We start from the raw sequence: 14,415 nt of genomic DNA on the forward strand, positions 1-14,415 counted from the left end.
CACACTCACCCCTCTTGGCCACTGAGCTCATACTGTCCCGGGTGATCGGTGTAGCCCGGGGCCAGCTGTGTTGGCAGACCAGGTGACAGGTCATCTCTCCCTCTCACACCTCGGTGCTGTCGCCGTGGGTTACGGCTGCCACCGACAGCGAGAGGGAAACGGGGCCGTCGACTGACTCGAGCCCCGCCGACCCCCGCCGACCGCACAGGGAGGCAGAGCTGCAGACCGAGACGCTCTCAGGTCATCACTGGGTCCGATACACCGGTGTGCAGATATCGGCCCGATATTGGCCTTTTAGTCCATCCTTGATATGATGGATATGATGCAGTTTGTTTGAATACATATTTAATGCAGGATTGATCAGTACTACTATGTTTGTCAGTGGGATGCATTTTAGATGAATTGATTCTAATGTGGCAGTTTGATCAGATTCCACACAAGCAGGCATATGTACAATATAATAATACATACTGTATGTATAATAATACAAATTGTTATAATAATTGTCATAATAATAACAATAATAATAATAAGAAGACAAAACTATAATATGTGATAATATAATATAACTAATATGATAAAATCTAAATATATAATATAATATAATTAACAACATAATATCTAAGATTTATAATTTAAATATTATTAAAAAAAAGTGTATTATTATAATTACTACTACTATTACTCTTATCCTCGGTTAATACTGTTTATGTAATACTGTTTCCTAGGCTTTTCCATCCTAACCCAACCTGATGAAGACTTCTGGGTAAAATCTGTGCATGTAGCTTATTGTTCTGGCTAAAACCTTTGAATTAAATGAACTCATTTGAACCATGCTTTGGCATAACTGTGTGTGCTTCCCCCTGGGAGTATATTGATCCTGCCAAGAAAGACATTTTGGGGGAAATACTGAATATTTTGATTTTTTGGAAAATGTTTGGCATGAAAATATGCACAAAATATGGCTCAGCTTCAAAATCTCATACAGGTCGAACCTTAGTTGCTATGTCAGGTTGCTGCATCCTGCACACAACACAAAACACAACTGTACAGTGTATTGTTCAGGACCCAACTGAATATCTGCCTGAAACATGTGCAGGTCTTGTTGTGCTGCTGAAGCTCAGATGTGGGCTCTCGTCATGTTGGGACTATAATTAGCGTCAGGCGAGCAGGCAGCAGGCAGCTGTTTGTTTCAACCCCCCAACCGCCTCATCCACATTGACTGACATCACTACAGAGAGGCAGGAGCAGGTGGACAGGCCCGCCTGCAGGTACACAATCACTGCATCTATCATTTCTGCTGGCAGGGAATTAAACTGCAAGTATTTCACTTCCATTCTCCAGTCGTGGACTCAAGGCATTTCTCTCCTTCGCTGTCACTTAACGTTGCAGTGGGTGTAAGGAAGTGAAGATCACATGGAAATCTTTGAGGGTAAATGTGTGTGTACACCTCAGTTCATTTCATGCATGGCATATGGCAGGTAGAAGACTGCCATCCAGTGGTTAAATTGCAAAACAGCATCCTTAATAGACACAGTGGCATCTGCTGCTCGGGAGCATGTGTCGTGAGCAAAGGCCATTTACATTCTTCAGCACTCTGTGGGAGTGTGTTTGTATGTGTGTGTGTGTGTGTGTGTGTGTGTGTTTGTGTGTGTGCATGAGTGCGTGTGTGCGTGCATGTGTTTTTTTCCTTTGTTTGCTCTTATTTGTTTGCTGTAATTAGACAGGGTCGGCTAACCCATCGAAGAAACCAGCCCAGCAGAGGTGTTAATCCCCATCACACACACACACACACACACACACACATACATGCACACATACATGCACACACTTGCAGAGTGGAATGTTAGTGTGAGTAATTTGGAGAGAGAACAGGGTGGCAAGAGGAGATACTCCCCTTTGTTTTTATCTGTGATGCACAGTGGGAGGAGCCTGGTTGGAGTGTCAGAGTGACATCACTGTTCAGAGACAGACAGAGAGAGAGAGAGAGAGAGAGAGAGAGAGAGAGAGAGAGAGAGAGCAGTGTAAGTTCATGCAGCACGCCCAGAAGGGCTGCATTCCACAGCTCCATTCCTCCTCATCCTCCTCCCCCTCCTCCTCCTCACGCTGAAGCAGTAGTGTCTCTGTAGATTCAGTGTGTGTTCCAGTCGCTCAGCGGTCCAGCAGCCTGAGCACAGCATCAGTTTGGACTGAAGACTCATCCACTCCGACCTGCTGGAGGGACGAAGACGGCCATGAGCCGGAGGGACGCCTGAACTAACAGGTAGAGAGTTGTGCTGAATACTTCCTTCCTCCCTGCTCTAACAACAGGTTTGTCTTCTTTCTGTCTGGGTTGAAACTGACAGACTGGAGCGATACTGCGTAGCCAATAAAGAAGAGAGGACACTTTTTTTTTCTTCTAAAAATGGTTCTTGCAGAAGCAGTGTTGCTGCAGGGAATGATTTCATTTTTTTTCACTGATTTTTTTTCTCCAGTGCGAATGGTGGTTAACTTGTTTTTTATGATAGTAAATCTGACAGCCATGTCCCATCTAGAAGTGACCACAGGTATTCTGCTTTGTGTTAATGCCACTCACTTACTGATGTTGCAAATACAAGCCAAACATTACTATGGAGGCCACATGCCAATTTGGGCCCATTTACCTGAAATGTATCAACATAATATCTTATTGTAAATAGTCTACTTTGTAAATCTTGATGATATCAGATCTTCTTGAGTTAATTGGCAGAATAATAATAATTATAAATAATGCTAATTATAAACTTTATTTAGAGTTTAGAATTTACAGAGTGCTTTACATAAAAAAAACTAATGGAGCAAGAGGAATAAGATACAATTGATACAAAGGTCCAAAGAATAAAAAATCTAAAAAAGGATAAAAAAAGAAAGAAAAAGGATATGAGGAATAAAAGGATAAAAGACAATTTTAATTGAAATATTTACATAAAAGTGAGTCTAAAGAAGAGATTTAAAGGATTTATGACAGATTGGCTAACCTGATAGCAGTACAGCACAGAATATAGTTAATATATAATATATACAATAGTTGCCAGGCTTTTGAGGATTTTTTCTTTCTTATTGATATTTGCCCAAATTAAGATGATATTTAGTTTGGAGTTGAAACTGTTGTGGGTGTCTCTGTCAGTAGAGAGTGGCGGTATGTGGGCGGAGTCTGTGTCTTTTAGGAATGTCAGTGTGTCCCGCCACATTCCTGGCCCTCACCTAACCTGTGTGTCTTCTCCTGCACATCAGGGGAAACCCACATCCAGTCCATCCATCCACTTAAAAACAAACACTTTTTTTCCTTGCTGCAAATTTTAAAATTGCGGGCGGAGTCAAACTGAGTTGTTTAGGTCGAAGATTATTAGTTGTACTAATGCAGTAAAGCTCACACATTAAGTTCAATCAGCAAATGCCCACTGTTTACTAGTTGAATCCACTTCTTGATCAACTGCAGTCCAGTGTTATTTATTCATTCACTAGTTTCCATCTGCACCATCTTATTGTTACACATCAAGGACCACAGTGGAAATAAGTCTGTTGACTTTTTTGTGTTATCCTTGTCAAATTAATCTGAGATGCATTTTCTTTATTGTGTCTATCTTGCGTTTTATTGTCGAATAAATAAACTAAAGTGAGAAGGCTTTTAGTGTCAGTTGTTCATGTATCACAAAATTATTGGTGAACATTGTTGCCATGTGTAACAGAGAGAGGAGACTCTACTGAAGAATTAAATCTGTAGACTATTGAGAGTAGGGATTGAACTGAAATCTAATTTTCATCATGGTTAGCATTATTTTATTTTTTTAATCATAAATTGACCTATCTCTATCCTGTAACTTAATCCAAAGGAAGGGTTTCTGGAGAGTAAAATTGTGTTAGTGAACGTTTGGTGAGATATTCTTTCAACTCACAATTTTAAGTGACGAGACACAAACTCATGCTTTTAAGTTATGAAGCTGATAACTATTGTGAGTTGAAATTGACCAACACATCTATGATTAAAGATGAGTTGGTTTCACTTAATTGCGCTGTGAGTTTGATGCTGGTTTTTTTTTTGTTTGCCCTGTGGCAACGAGCCGCTCCGCCTGGTGAGCTGATATGATGTGGATGTGTCACAGTGGTTTCAGTGCAACCTTACGCCTGTGGGAGAGTCTCCATTCAACCTCAGCTTCTTTCAATGACCTGAAATCTTTAGATGGTCTTCAGTAAAAAACACAGTTGCAAAGTGCTTTACAAAGGAAAGACAGTGGCATTAAAATGATAGTGAATACAACGTAGAACAGCACAAAAAAAGCATAAAAAGCATAAAAAGCAATACTTTCCAGATGGGTTTTGAGTTTTTTTCTTAAATGAGGAAGTAGAATTTGCAGCTCTTAATTTTTTTTAGGGTCCTGATTGAAAATGCTGGATCACCACGGGACTTTAATCCAGACTTGGGAACAATCAAAAGAGTTTTGTCTGAGTTGTACATAAGGAGATAAAAGTCCCACAATGTAATGTAGGGTTAGGCCAGTTATTGCTTTGAAAGTAATCAATAAAACCTAGGAGCCGTTATGCGAGCTCTCCTCTCAGTTCTAATTAAAAGCCGAGCTGCTGCAAGAAAAAGTTTTCCAATTGAGGCGAGAAAAGAAAATAGCATCGTGCTGTGATGAACGTTTCTGTAGCCGGAGGCCAAATGTAGACACTATGCTCATACATCACTCGGCCGGTTTTACGGGGGAAATATAATAACACATAACAATAGATATTTTTGATATTCTAATTTATAATGCATTTCACAGTGTTCCTCTAAATATAGTCTGTCTAGTATCAGTATCAGTGCTTTGAGCTTTTGCCATAACAGAGAGAGTAGAGCAGCAGTTTGAAGTCAGAACCGGTCTCTCCAGTTCATCTCTCCACTCCAGATTGTAAATCCTGACCCCCCCCCCCCCCCCCCCCCCAACACACACACACACACACACACACATTACATGAAGAGGAGTGTGGGGAGACTGAGGTCCAGGATGGAAAGTAGGGCATGAGAGAGAAAAGAGAGAGAGGGGAAACAGAGAGAAACTGAGAGCGTCAGAGGGTGATAGGGGCAGAATGTGGTGCTGCAATCCATCTGCTCTCATCTTGCGTAAGATACTCTGCCACTGTTTGGCTCCTCACCAGGTTTCTCTGTGGCTGCGTGCTTTTCCCGTGTAATATGTGAGAAAATCTCTAAACATGCGTGTGGGTTAGTGGCTGGCCCTAATGTGGATACCGACACCATGAGAAAGTGATATATTATACTTGTCTCCGCTCTCAGGCTGGCTCAGCTTTCAGCGCTCATGCATCACCCAGGAGGCAGGTACAGTAGTGTATGGAAAGAGTGAGGTCAGAAAGTCACAGTGTTCCCATGACAAACATGAGCAAAACTCAAGTTTGAGTGGCTCTGGGCACTTTTTTTTTTGTTAAAGGTCCCATATGGTGTTAAGCAGGACTCCCCTTGCCTCTGTGATGATAAAGGAGTTGGATGGTCTATCTAAACATGGTGAAAGTATCAAAACGCACGGTCGCCAACTAAATCCACACAATCCATATTAGAAAAGCGAGCCTCTAAACGAGCCGTTTGGACTTCCGTAACTTTGTGGCGTCACAAAGGTTCGCTCATTATCATTTTTGTAAGAAATAATAGACTAACAAAGTGTTTTTTTCAGAGTGGCTGAGCGGTCGTCATTGTTTATTACCGGAGAGTTTTCCCTACCTGTAGCCGCCGGGCCGCGGCGTCTCACGTTTCACTCTTGAAACGGTTAGCCAATCGGAACAGAGGGGTCGTTAATATTAATGAGCCTTAAAGACACAGCGACAGAAACAGATGCTGGAAAATTATCATGTAAAAATGGATTGAGAGTGTTTTTGGTACATGACACCACACAAACAGCTTTGAATGGACCTCAAGACAGAAAATAAAACACTGGAAAATGGAGAATATGGGACCTTTAAGTACTGCATCACTCCCAAAGACCTGGAACAATCTATTCAAAACAATCTATCTGACAAACATCTCTGTCTACCCATCCACAAGTCAAACACGCCTCCACACATTAATTTACCGATCAATTATCAAACACATCCCTGATTGAAATTCTGGGTTTTGGACACTGCTCTGATAGCGCTAATCGGCTGTCACAGCTAAACTTTCCCTCGTACAAAATCCGTCTAGGGAGGACGATTATGTTTCAGTCTGCACAGGACAAACTGAGCCACATTGTATTCCTGCTTGTTACAGCTTGTTGCAACAGTTTCTGCATTATATTTTTGAGAAAGCTTTATTTGTTTGCAGTTTTGCAGATTTCAGAGCAGTGTGACATTAAAGTCTTGGAGCAAACATCGAGTCCTCACGCAAAAAACAGAATTATATTGTTTTTTTCGGGTGCGTCGGCTAATATGGACAATCTTGAAATAAACAAAGATAGCCCGCACTCTGTTTTAGTTTTTATTTTACTTACTTAGCATTTTTTGAAATTAAAGTCTAAAATATCTATGAATTAGATTAGGTATTCAGTACCCCTATTCCCCCCCACTATGGTGTGCCATGTACCACCCACTAGTCACCACATGAAACATCCGTTGCCCTAAACTGGGTTGCTGCTGTTACCCCCAGTGTGATGGATTCAGTTTACTGACATGTCTGCCTGTGTCTCCATACAGGTAGCTGGTGGACCCGTGTTGTGTTGAATGTGACTGACAGCTGCAGATGGAGCTGAAGGTGTGGGTGGAGGGTGTGGTCAGAGTGGTGTGTGGCCTATCACTGAACACTTCCTGTCAGGATGTGGTCATCGCTCTTGCTCAGGCCATCGGTAAGTCTCTATTTCACTGCCATGCATCATGTTTTAAGTAACAAGACGTTTTTTTTGTTTGCTAATTAACATATAGTCTAACATACACAATATTTTACAATAAGCCAAAAGATTTACAAAACATTTTGGAAAATGGCATATTTTTGGTGGTAGCTGGAATTTAATTCATTTTCAAGAATCTGGAATTTGTGAAGCTCAACATTATCTGCAAAGCACTCAGTCACTTTCCATGTTTGTTCTGGTCCGACCCCCCCCCCCCCCCCCCCACTGTTGAACAGTGTCCCTCCCGCGTTATGTCCCAATCCAACACCTTGTTTCAACCAAAAATACGTCAAATTACGGAAGAAAGACACCATCGAAATGCTGTTTTCTTGTGACTTTGAATTCAGCTGTTGTTGGTCATAACATAACATGCTGTCAAATCTTAATCTTTCACCTATCTGTATTCCCAGGCCAGACAGGTCGTTACGTTCTTATCCTGAAGTTGCGGGGAACTGAGAGGCAGGTAGTCGCCGAAGACTGTCCTCTGAAGTCTCTGGCTCAGCTGGGACAGTTGGCTGCAGAAGTCCGGTTCATTCTGCGGAGGACGGGTCCCAGCCTGAGCAACGGTCCAAATGGTTCAACCACAGAGAGGCTTTTCCCCCTGCCCAGACACCCAGAGCCCAGGCCCCTCAAGCACAGGGAGCCACAGAAGGCTCTCACCTTCAATCTGGGCCCCTCAACAGTTCCCAGAAGGACTAAAGCAAACAGGGCATGGGCACCCTCACCCAGAGCCTCTCCAGAACCGAGGGCTTCCCCCGTCCCTTTCCTGGACCCTCTCAACCCTGCGAGAGTGCCTTCATCTTATCCATTCAAAGAGGAGGTGTTTAGGCAGATCCTGCAGCAACAGGAGAGGCTACGAGACCTGGAGATTCAGCTTCAAGCTCTGGAGAGGGAGACTGAGGTCTGGGAGCAGGAAAGGTCCTCAACTCCAGTACCTGGTCTGACTCTGGGTGCAGTGGAGGAACTGGAGGTACTGGAGCTGAGGCTGAGGCAGAACGAGGCAGAGCTGATGCATGGAGAGCACTGGGAGGAACAGTTACAGGCAGAGATGGATAAAGAACAAGGTACATGGTCAAACTCAATTTTCGCAGGATAAAGGGCTTCCTTAAAGACCCCATGAAATGGCATCTTTACTTCCCTGATTTTATACATTTTCCACATACTGCAGTGATGGATCATTCAAAAGTCTAAACCAATGGAGTCTGGGAGAGATTTGATGGGATTTGATGGGAGGAGTGTGGAAGGGCAGGATTGTTCAAAGATCTGATGGTTTTATTGGTTAGAAATGTATATTTACGCCTGCTGCAGCATGAGGTCACCATGAAAGATACTGTTTTCCAGGAAGTAAAAGTAATGGGAGTTCATTTCATGGGGACTTTTCCGGCATGTATTTTATCCTCTTGCATTTCTAAAACCTCATGTTAACATTTTCAAATGTAGAGCAGGTGCGCTTCCTCTTATGGCGCTTTTGGCTGGGTGCTCTGCTATCGTTAAAACATGAAGAGAACCATGAGGAACATAGCGGCACTCCAAAAATCCAGAACAAAGTAAGATTTGGTCTCAGTTTACCATTTTTTTATTGTTGGCATCATCAGGCTAACGTGTTTCGGCATGGAGCCTTCATCAGAGCACCAAGGTGCATGCACCTGGTTCTGGATTTTTGGAGTGCCGCTATCCCATGTTCCTCATGGTTCTCTAAATGTTAACATTGTCATTAACTGTACTATCCAGATATGTACAGACGTCTAGACCAGATCCATTTGTCACTGGATGACCACTGCTACCAGCTGAAGGAGTTCCAGGCTCATTCTGCCCATCTGGGGCAGGACATCCGACTTGAAGCCCACAGACGAAGCTCTCGGCCGGGCACCCCGCAGCCGGAGGAGGCCCTGGGGCCGCTGCAGCAGGAGCTCCACCACCGCCTGCAGCAGGGAGAAGAACTGGACACAACGGTATCAGACACCGAGAGGGAGATACAAGATGCAGAGGAAAAGCTACAGGTACAAATCCTTCCTCATCTAACACCTTATGTAGTAGGGCTGAAAGATACTGACAAAAAAAAAAGTTTTTCTTGTCATACATTTTTTAGAACAGAAAAGAATACATGTCAGTGTGTAGGATTTACTGAGTTTGAATATGATGAAAGGTTTTCACCAATATTGTACTTAATTCATGGACCTAAGATTACCTGCAGCTCTAAAACACCTTGTTCAGAAATCATTCATATTGTGATTTCGATTTTTTTTTTTTGTTCAGCTCTATTACCTAGTGCTGTGTGGCTGTCACTTACTCAAATGGTTAGAAGATGCCATGAAACACATTGGTTTTCCCTTCAATCAAATGTATGGTTCACATTGCCCCCATCTGGCTAAAATATATATTGCAGTACCACTATGTACACAAGGAGCCTGGGTACACTAGTCACAAGGAAAACGGCATTTCAGTGATGTCTTGCTTCCGTAATTTGATGTAGCCTATTAGGGTGGGACATAAGGTGGGGTTCAAAGGTGGGTGGGTGGGTGGAAAGTGACATCACATAATCTTGAGCATCAAAAATTCCAAATTCATTAAAATGAATAAATTCAGCCACTGGGATGCAACCATGGTGTCTTACCATAATGCCACTTTGTCATTTCTAAAGTTGTTAAGTTGGAGGTTTTATATGATGGGAGAGGGGTTGTAGGTATGCCATTAAGTAAAATTTTGTACATTGTTTGGCATTTATTGTTAAATTGGAGTACAATATATGGATAATTAGTTAACAAATTGTGAAAAAGTTACATTTCAGTGCATTGTGACTTTGATGACACTTTGAGAATTTGAGAGTTTTTTCTGTTTCTAATGCAGAAGGGATGGCTAGAGAGGATGGGAGGGCTCAGATATTTCTACCAATGTATTCAACCCAGTCTTGGTGTTGTTGACAGTGTGATTTTGTCTGCGTCGCCCAGGACAGATGGCAGGTGATTGAGGAGCTGAATAAGGAGCTGAGGCAATGTAAACTGCAGCAGTTCATCCAGCAGACTGGTGTCACTCCGGCTCCTCCACACACAGACCAGGCGACCTCGCTGCCCGTCGCTGCACATTACCTCTGCATCGCTGGCATAATGGAGGAGGAGCAGGCAGACACCGCCACTGTGTGCTGACAGGTTGGTTGCAATGATCATTACAAGCTCAAATAAACGGCCTCTATCGTGGAAAATTATATTAACATTGCCATTCTCTCTCTTTCCATTGCAGGTTGTGTCTGCAAGCAAAACGCATTCTATGAAGCCTCTGAATGACTCCCAAAACCTCTACTGGGTGTGTGTGTGTGTGTGTGCAAGAGAGAGAATACTCAGCAGAGGGTCACAATGAAGGTTATATTTAATCACATTTTACAACTCGTGTGTTACATTTTTTTTTATATTTAACATTTTTGATTTAAAAAAGAAAAAAAAAGAAATCAACTTACTTTAATAAAAAATATCTCACCTTACTTGTTTTTTTATGAGTTTGTTGTATTTTTTATCTTTGAAAAGGAGGTTATGTTAGTTAATTTGTCTGTCAGCAGGATATATCAAAAATGTAACAGATTTCTATGAAATTGGTGGGCAGCAACTGATTAGATTTTGTTGGTGATCTGGATCTGGAATTTCTGCCATGAAATGATTATCATTTTTTAGCCATAACTAACACAGATAGAGAGAGACTGGATTCCAAACCCTAAGGGTATGATTGCAGGGTTAAGAAATCATACATACATTTAGATGAGCATTATCACCTAAGGTGAAAGCGGGAGCATCATTGGAAAAGGTGATTTTTGTGACAAATACTCAGATTCACAGATTGGCTTTTTTGGAGTTATTTTGACATAGGCTACCCTATTTGTCCTGCCTTTTAGCAGCAAGAGGCTAGCAACAGGAGCTCATCATTTCACCGTCAGCTGACAGCTGACTTAGGAGCCAATATTGTCTGTGGATCAAAGTATTACATTATATATAGGTCCAAAATCACTGAACTTATTCTTTAATGCACCATGATAAACTCTATTTAACATTCCTAAGTAGGCCTATTGAACAGAAGCATGCATATATAACAGATCTACATAGTCAAGCAGAGGCAGAGAGGTAGCTGCCGCCAGCCTCTTTCTGGGTTCAAAAGAAGAACAAGACTTGTTTCTGAAACAAAAAAAAATGTTTTTAGCTTCTTCACAAGATATTCAATATGGGTCTTAAAAGAAAGATTGATTCAAATGCCAAGTATGAGTACCTAGACCCATTACAATGTTTGGAAAAACTAGCTGAAGTTTTCTTGGTGTGAGTGAAAAACATTTTAGTTGGATGGAAGGGAGTTCAGGCATGGCTCTACATTGCCTGTGCTGCCCCAAGGCTGCAGTCGGTCCTATTCAATAGCACATGCAGACAACAAATGTTTCTCTTTAACCTGAAAAAGGTATTCTGGAAGAAAATAAAAGACTGACTCTTAATGTTTGCTATAAGTTTTGTAATGATATTGTACATGATCTGACATGCACATACATCGAAAAGTGTAAGCATTGCTCTGCAAAATAAATCAATTTGAAATTTCGGACCATCTCACACATGTCTATGACTTCACTCTGGGACCAGCAACCCTAACGATCAATTTAGCAAAGGCAGCACCAGCAGCTTACTTCTAACATACACATGCAATGTTGAATTCACAGCTCACATGAAACTGGTGTTCGCCTAAAAACATTGCATGGTGCTTATGACTGTGATTGGGAGGATGGAGACAAAACACAGGAAAATGTATATAACAATCAAACAAAAATATCCTTTTGAACTAAAAGCTGAATATGATGTACATTAATTCCAAGTCAGAGCTAGAGACAGTCCTGTAACTGAAAAGACACAGGTTTCATATCTGCAGCAGCCAATGTGTGTCCATATGCAGCCACACATCCTGTCCAAGTGTCCTTGAGTAAGACACTGAACCTGTAACTGCTCACTTGTTGTAAGCAGGTACAGATAAGAGCATCACCTAAAGGCCCACAATGCTAAGGTAAATGTCAGTCCCATAACAGGTTGTATTCTAGATGTAATACTAAAAATGAACAGCAGAGGGAGACACAGATTGTCTGATATGATTTCTATAGATTTCTACATTTCTATCACATACAGAACATACAGAACAGGAGCATGTTTTTTAATTTGTTCCGACTTTTGGGCTTTTGATTTGGCATGTCACCATAATCACCAGCTATGTAGCGGTATTAATGATCATGTCAGTGCGACCATGCTGGGATGTCACAATGTCGACGTCGGGAAAAGCCAACTTCCCTACAAAGCACGTCTGCTTGCCGTTTTTTCGGAGCGGACAGTATGGAGCATATCGTGATGTCTTAAACAACGGTCAAGCGTACTTTGTACCGCAACGTAACGATTCATCCAAGAGTCGAAACAACAACGGATACCACGCATTTCGGAAATTGCTCAGCTACCTGTTGACAACAACTCTCCTACTCTCTGGGGATGTCCAGCCCAATCCCGGGCCTAATAAACAAACTGAACTCACCACGGTGGAGACAGCCGGCGACGTGCAGGTGGTCGGCGAGTTGGGTGAGTGTCAAGGCCCGATGTTATCTGCATCTCCCTGTTCTTGTCCGGGAATTGACATGAGCCATAGAAAAGTATCCACTTTGATTTCAGTGTCTTCCGATATTGAACTGGACCCTGTAAATACCGTTACCAGGCAACTACCAGCAGCAGCCAATCAAAATAAGGCGACGACACAACAGCTAATCAAAAGGAAGCATAAACTCTTAAACCCTGCAATCATTAAGCGCAAGAGGTGGAACTTCTTCCAAACTGTCAATCAAGCACGAATACTGTGGGATCCGCGAGCAAAACCCAAGGGATTACTTGGAGGGCACATAAACATTCGCAGTGTCACTGGGAAAAGTGAACAAATTCAACATCTTATCGCAGACTCGAATTTGGATTACCTGTGTCTATCAGAGACCTGGCTACATAAAAACTCTCCAAGTGCAGCACTAAGCGTCCCGGGCTACAATATCTACAGGAGGGACAGACCTGAAGGAAGAGGAGGGGGGATAATGTTTTATGTCAGAGATAATATCAGTTGCCGTCAAATCCAGTGGCGATGTGATAATGGACTTGAATGTATTGGACTTAATATTACATTATCTCCACAAATGTCTTTCACCCTTGTTGGTTTGTATAGACCACCCTCTTCCAAAACTACTTTTTTTGACCAATTAAGCAGTATACTAAAAGAATGTAATTTCGACAAAGAGGTAATTTTAATGGGGGATTTTAACATAAATTGGGAAGATAAATGCAATAGAAGTGCTCTTAAACGAATTACAAATATCTTTGACCTGACACAGCTAATTAAGGGACCAACAAGAATAACACAGTTGTCAAAAACACAGATAGATTTGATATTCAGTAATAAACCAGAGAGAATTGTCAAAACATTTAATATGATCACTGGGCTATCTGATCATAACTTAACCCTTGTAGTTAGGAAATTGTCCAAAAAGCGCCTTAGTCCTTGTGATGTAAGAAAGCCCAGTCAGCTCAGAATACCTAAGGGAGAACAAAATAACTTTGAAAATGCAATTAAAGGGATTAAATGGAATAATATTCTGTCTTATTCTGATGTTGACTCTGACTGCCAGGTCTTTTTGTCCACAATCCAATGTATAATGAATACTTTTTTAAGGAAAACTAAACCTGACCGCAGACAAAAAAACGCTCTTCCATGGTTAAGTGGTGACATACATAAATGGATGAGAGAACGTGATGCGGCACTGAAAGCAGCTCTAAAATCAAAATTAGTTACTGATAGATTAAAGTTTGTGGGACTACGAAATAAGGTAACAAAAGAAATTAGGAAAGCAAAAGCAAAATTTTTTATTAATATCATTGACCAAGCAAAGGGAAATTCCAAATTGATTTGGGAAAACTTAAAGAGGTTGACAGGGAAACATCATACTGGTAATGAAAAGCGCCTTGAAATCTGTGTGAATGGCAGTATTACACAGGATGAAGCTCAAATAGCAGCAACTTTTAATTCATATTTTGTGGAATCAGTACGGACACTAATACAGAGCTCTTCCACCAATCTACTAAGTATAATGCCTGTAAATTACAATCAACCTGTGTTTGAGATTAGGGAAATTTCTGAAACAAAAGTAAGAATGATTATAAACTCCCTAAAGAATTCCAAAGCCAAAGATGTGTATGGACTGGACACAATGTTCCTGAAAATGTTTAATGAGTGTTTGTCTGGTCCAATAACAAATGTTATCAATAGATCCATTAATGAAGGGGTCTTCCCAAGAGCATGGAAGACAGCCATAATAACACCTATTTACAAAACAGGTGGTCCTTCAGAGGTATGCAATTACAGGCCAATTAGCATAGTACCTATCGTGTCAAAGGTAATTGAAAGATATGTAGCAGAACAACTTACTAGCCACCTTAACAAAAGCCCTTTCAGACTGCATCCCATGCAGTTTGGTTTTAGATCTAACCATTCAACGGAAACTGCTAACTGC

The 14,415-nt window shown here is 41.5% G+C and overlaps 1 protein-coding gene across 3 annotated transcripts; it reads left to right on the forward strand.

The window, feature by feature from the left end:
* The first annotated feature begins 2,114 nt into the window (after positions 1 to 2,114).
* LOC139930091 (ras association domain-containing protein 7-like) lies at positions 2,115 to 10,344 on the forward strand. Of its 3 annotated transcripts, none has more exons than XM_078285451.1 (6): positions 2,115 to 2,263; positions 6,679 to 6,827; positions 7,280 to 7,933; positions 8,601 to 8,869; positions 9,794 to 10,015; positions 10,107 to 10,344. In XM_078285451.1, exons 2-5 carry the CDS (start codon positions 6,725 to 6,727, stop codon positions 10,010 to 10,012), a joined length of 1,245 nt encoding a protein of 414 aa, XP_078141577.1. In that variant the 5' UTR covers positions 2,115 to 2,263; positions 6,679 to 6,724; the 3' UTR covers positions 10,013 to 10,015; positions 10,107 to 10,344. The 3 variants fall into 3 exon arrangements, with proteins under 3 accessions (XP_078141577.1, XP_071779274.1, XP_071779275.1); XM_071923173.2 differs by having other exon boundaries at positions 6,683 to 6,827; XM_071923174.2 differs by having other exon boundaries at positions 2,118 to 2,263; positions 9,818 to 10,015.
* Positions 10,345 to 14,415: the final 4,071 nt, after the last annotated feature.

Source organism: Centroberyx gerrardi, chromosome 1 (assembly GCF_048128805.1).
Source record: "Centroberyx gerrardi isolate f3 chromosome 1, fCenGer3.hap1.cur.20231027, whole genome shotgun sequence".
Classification (NCBI taxonomy): Eukaryota; Metazoa; Chordata; class Actinopteri; order Beryciformes; family Berycidae; genus Centroberyx; species Centroberyx gerrardi.

What these genes read in the sequence shown, in the direction of transcription:
- LOC139930091 (XM_078285451.1), top strand. Translation starts at nt 6,725, where the DNA reads ATGGAGCTGAAGGTGTGGGTGGAGGGTGTGGTCAGAGTGGTGTGTGGC. An exon ending in CGCTCTTGCTCAGGCCATCG is followed by an intron (nt 6,828 to 7,279) that starts GTAAGTCTCTAT and finishes CTGTATTCCCAG; the next exon opens with GCCAGACAGGTCGTTACGTT. An exon ending in AGAGATGGATAAAGAACAAG is followed by an intron (nt 7,934 to 8,600) that starts GTACATGGTCAA and finishes TGTACTATCCAG; the next exon opens with ATATGTACAGACGTCTAGAC.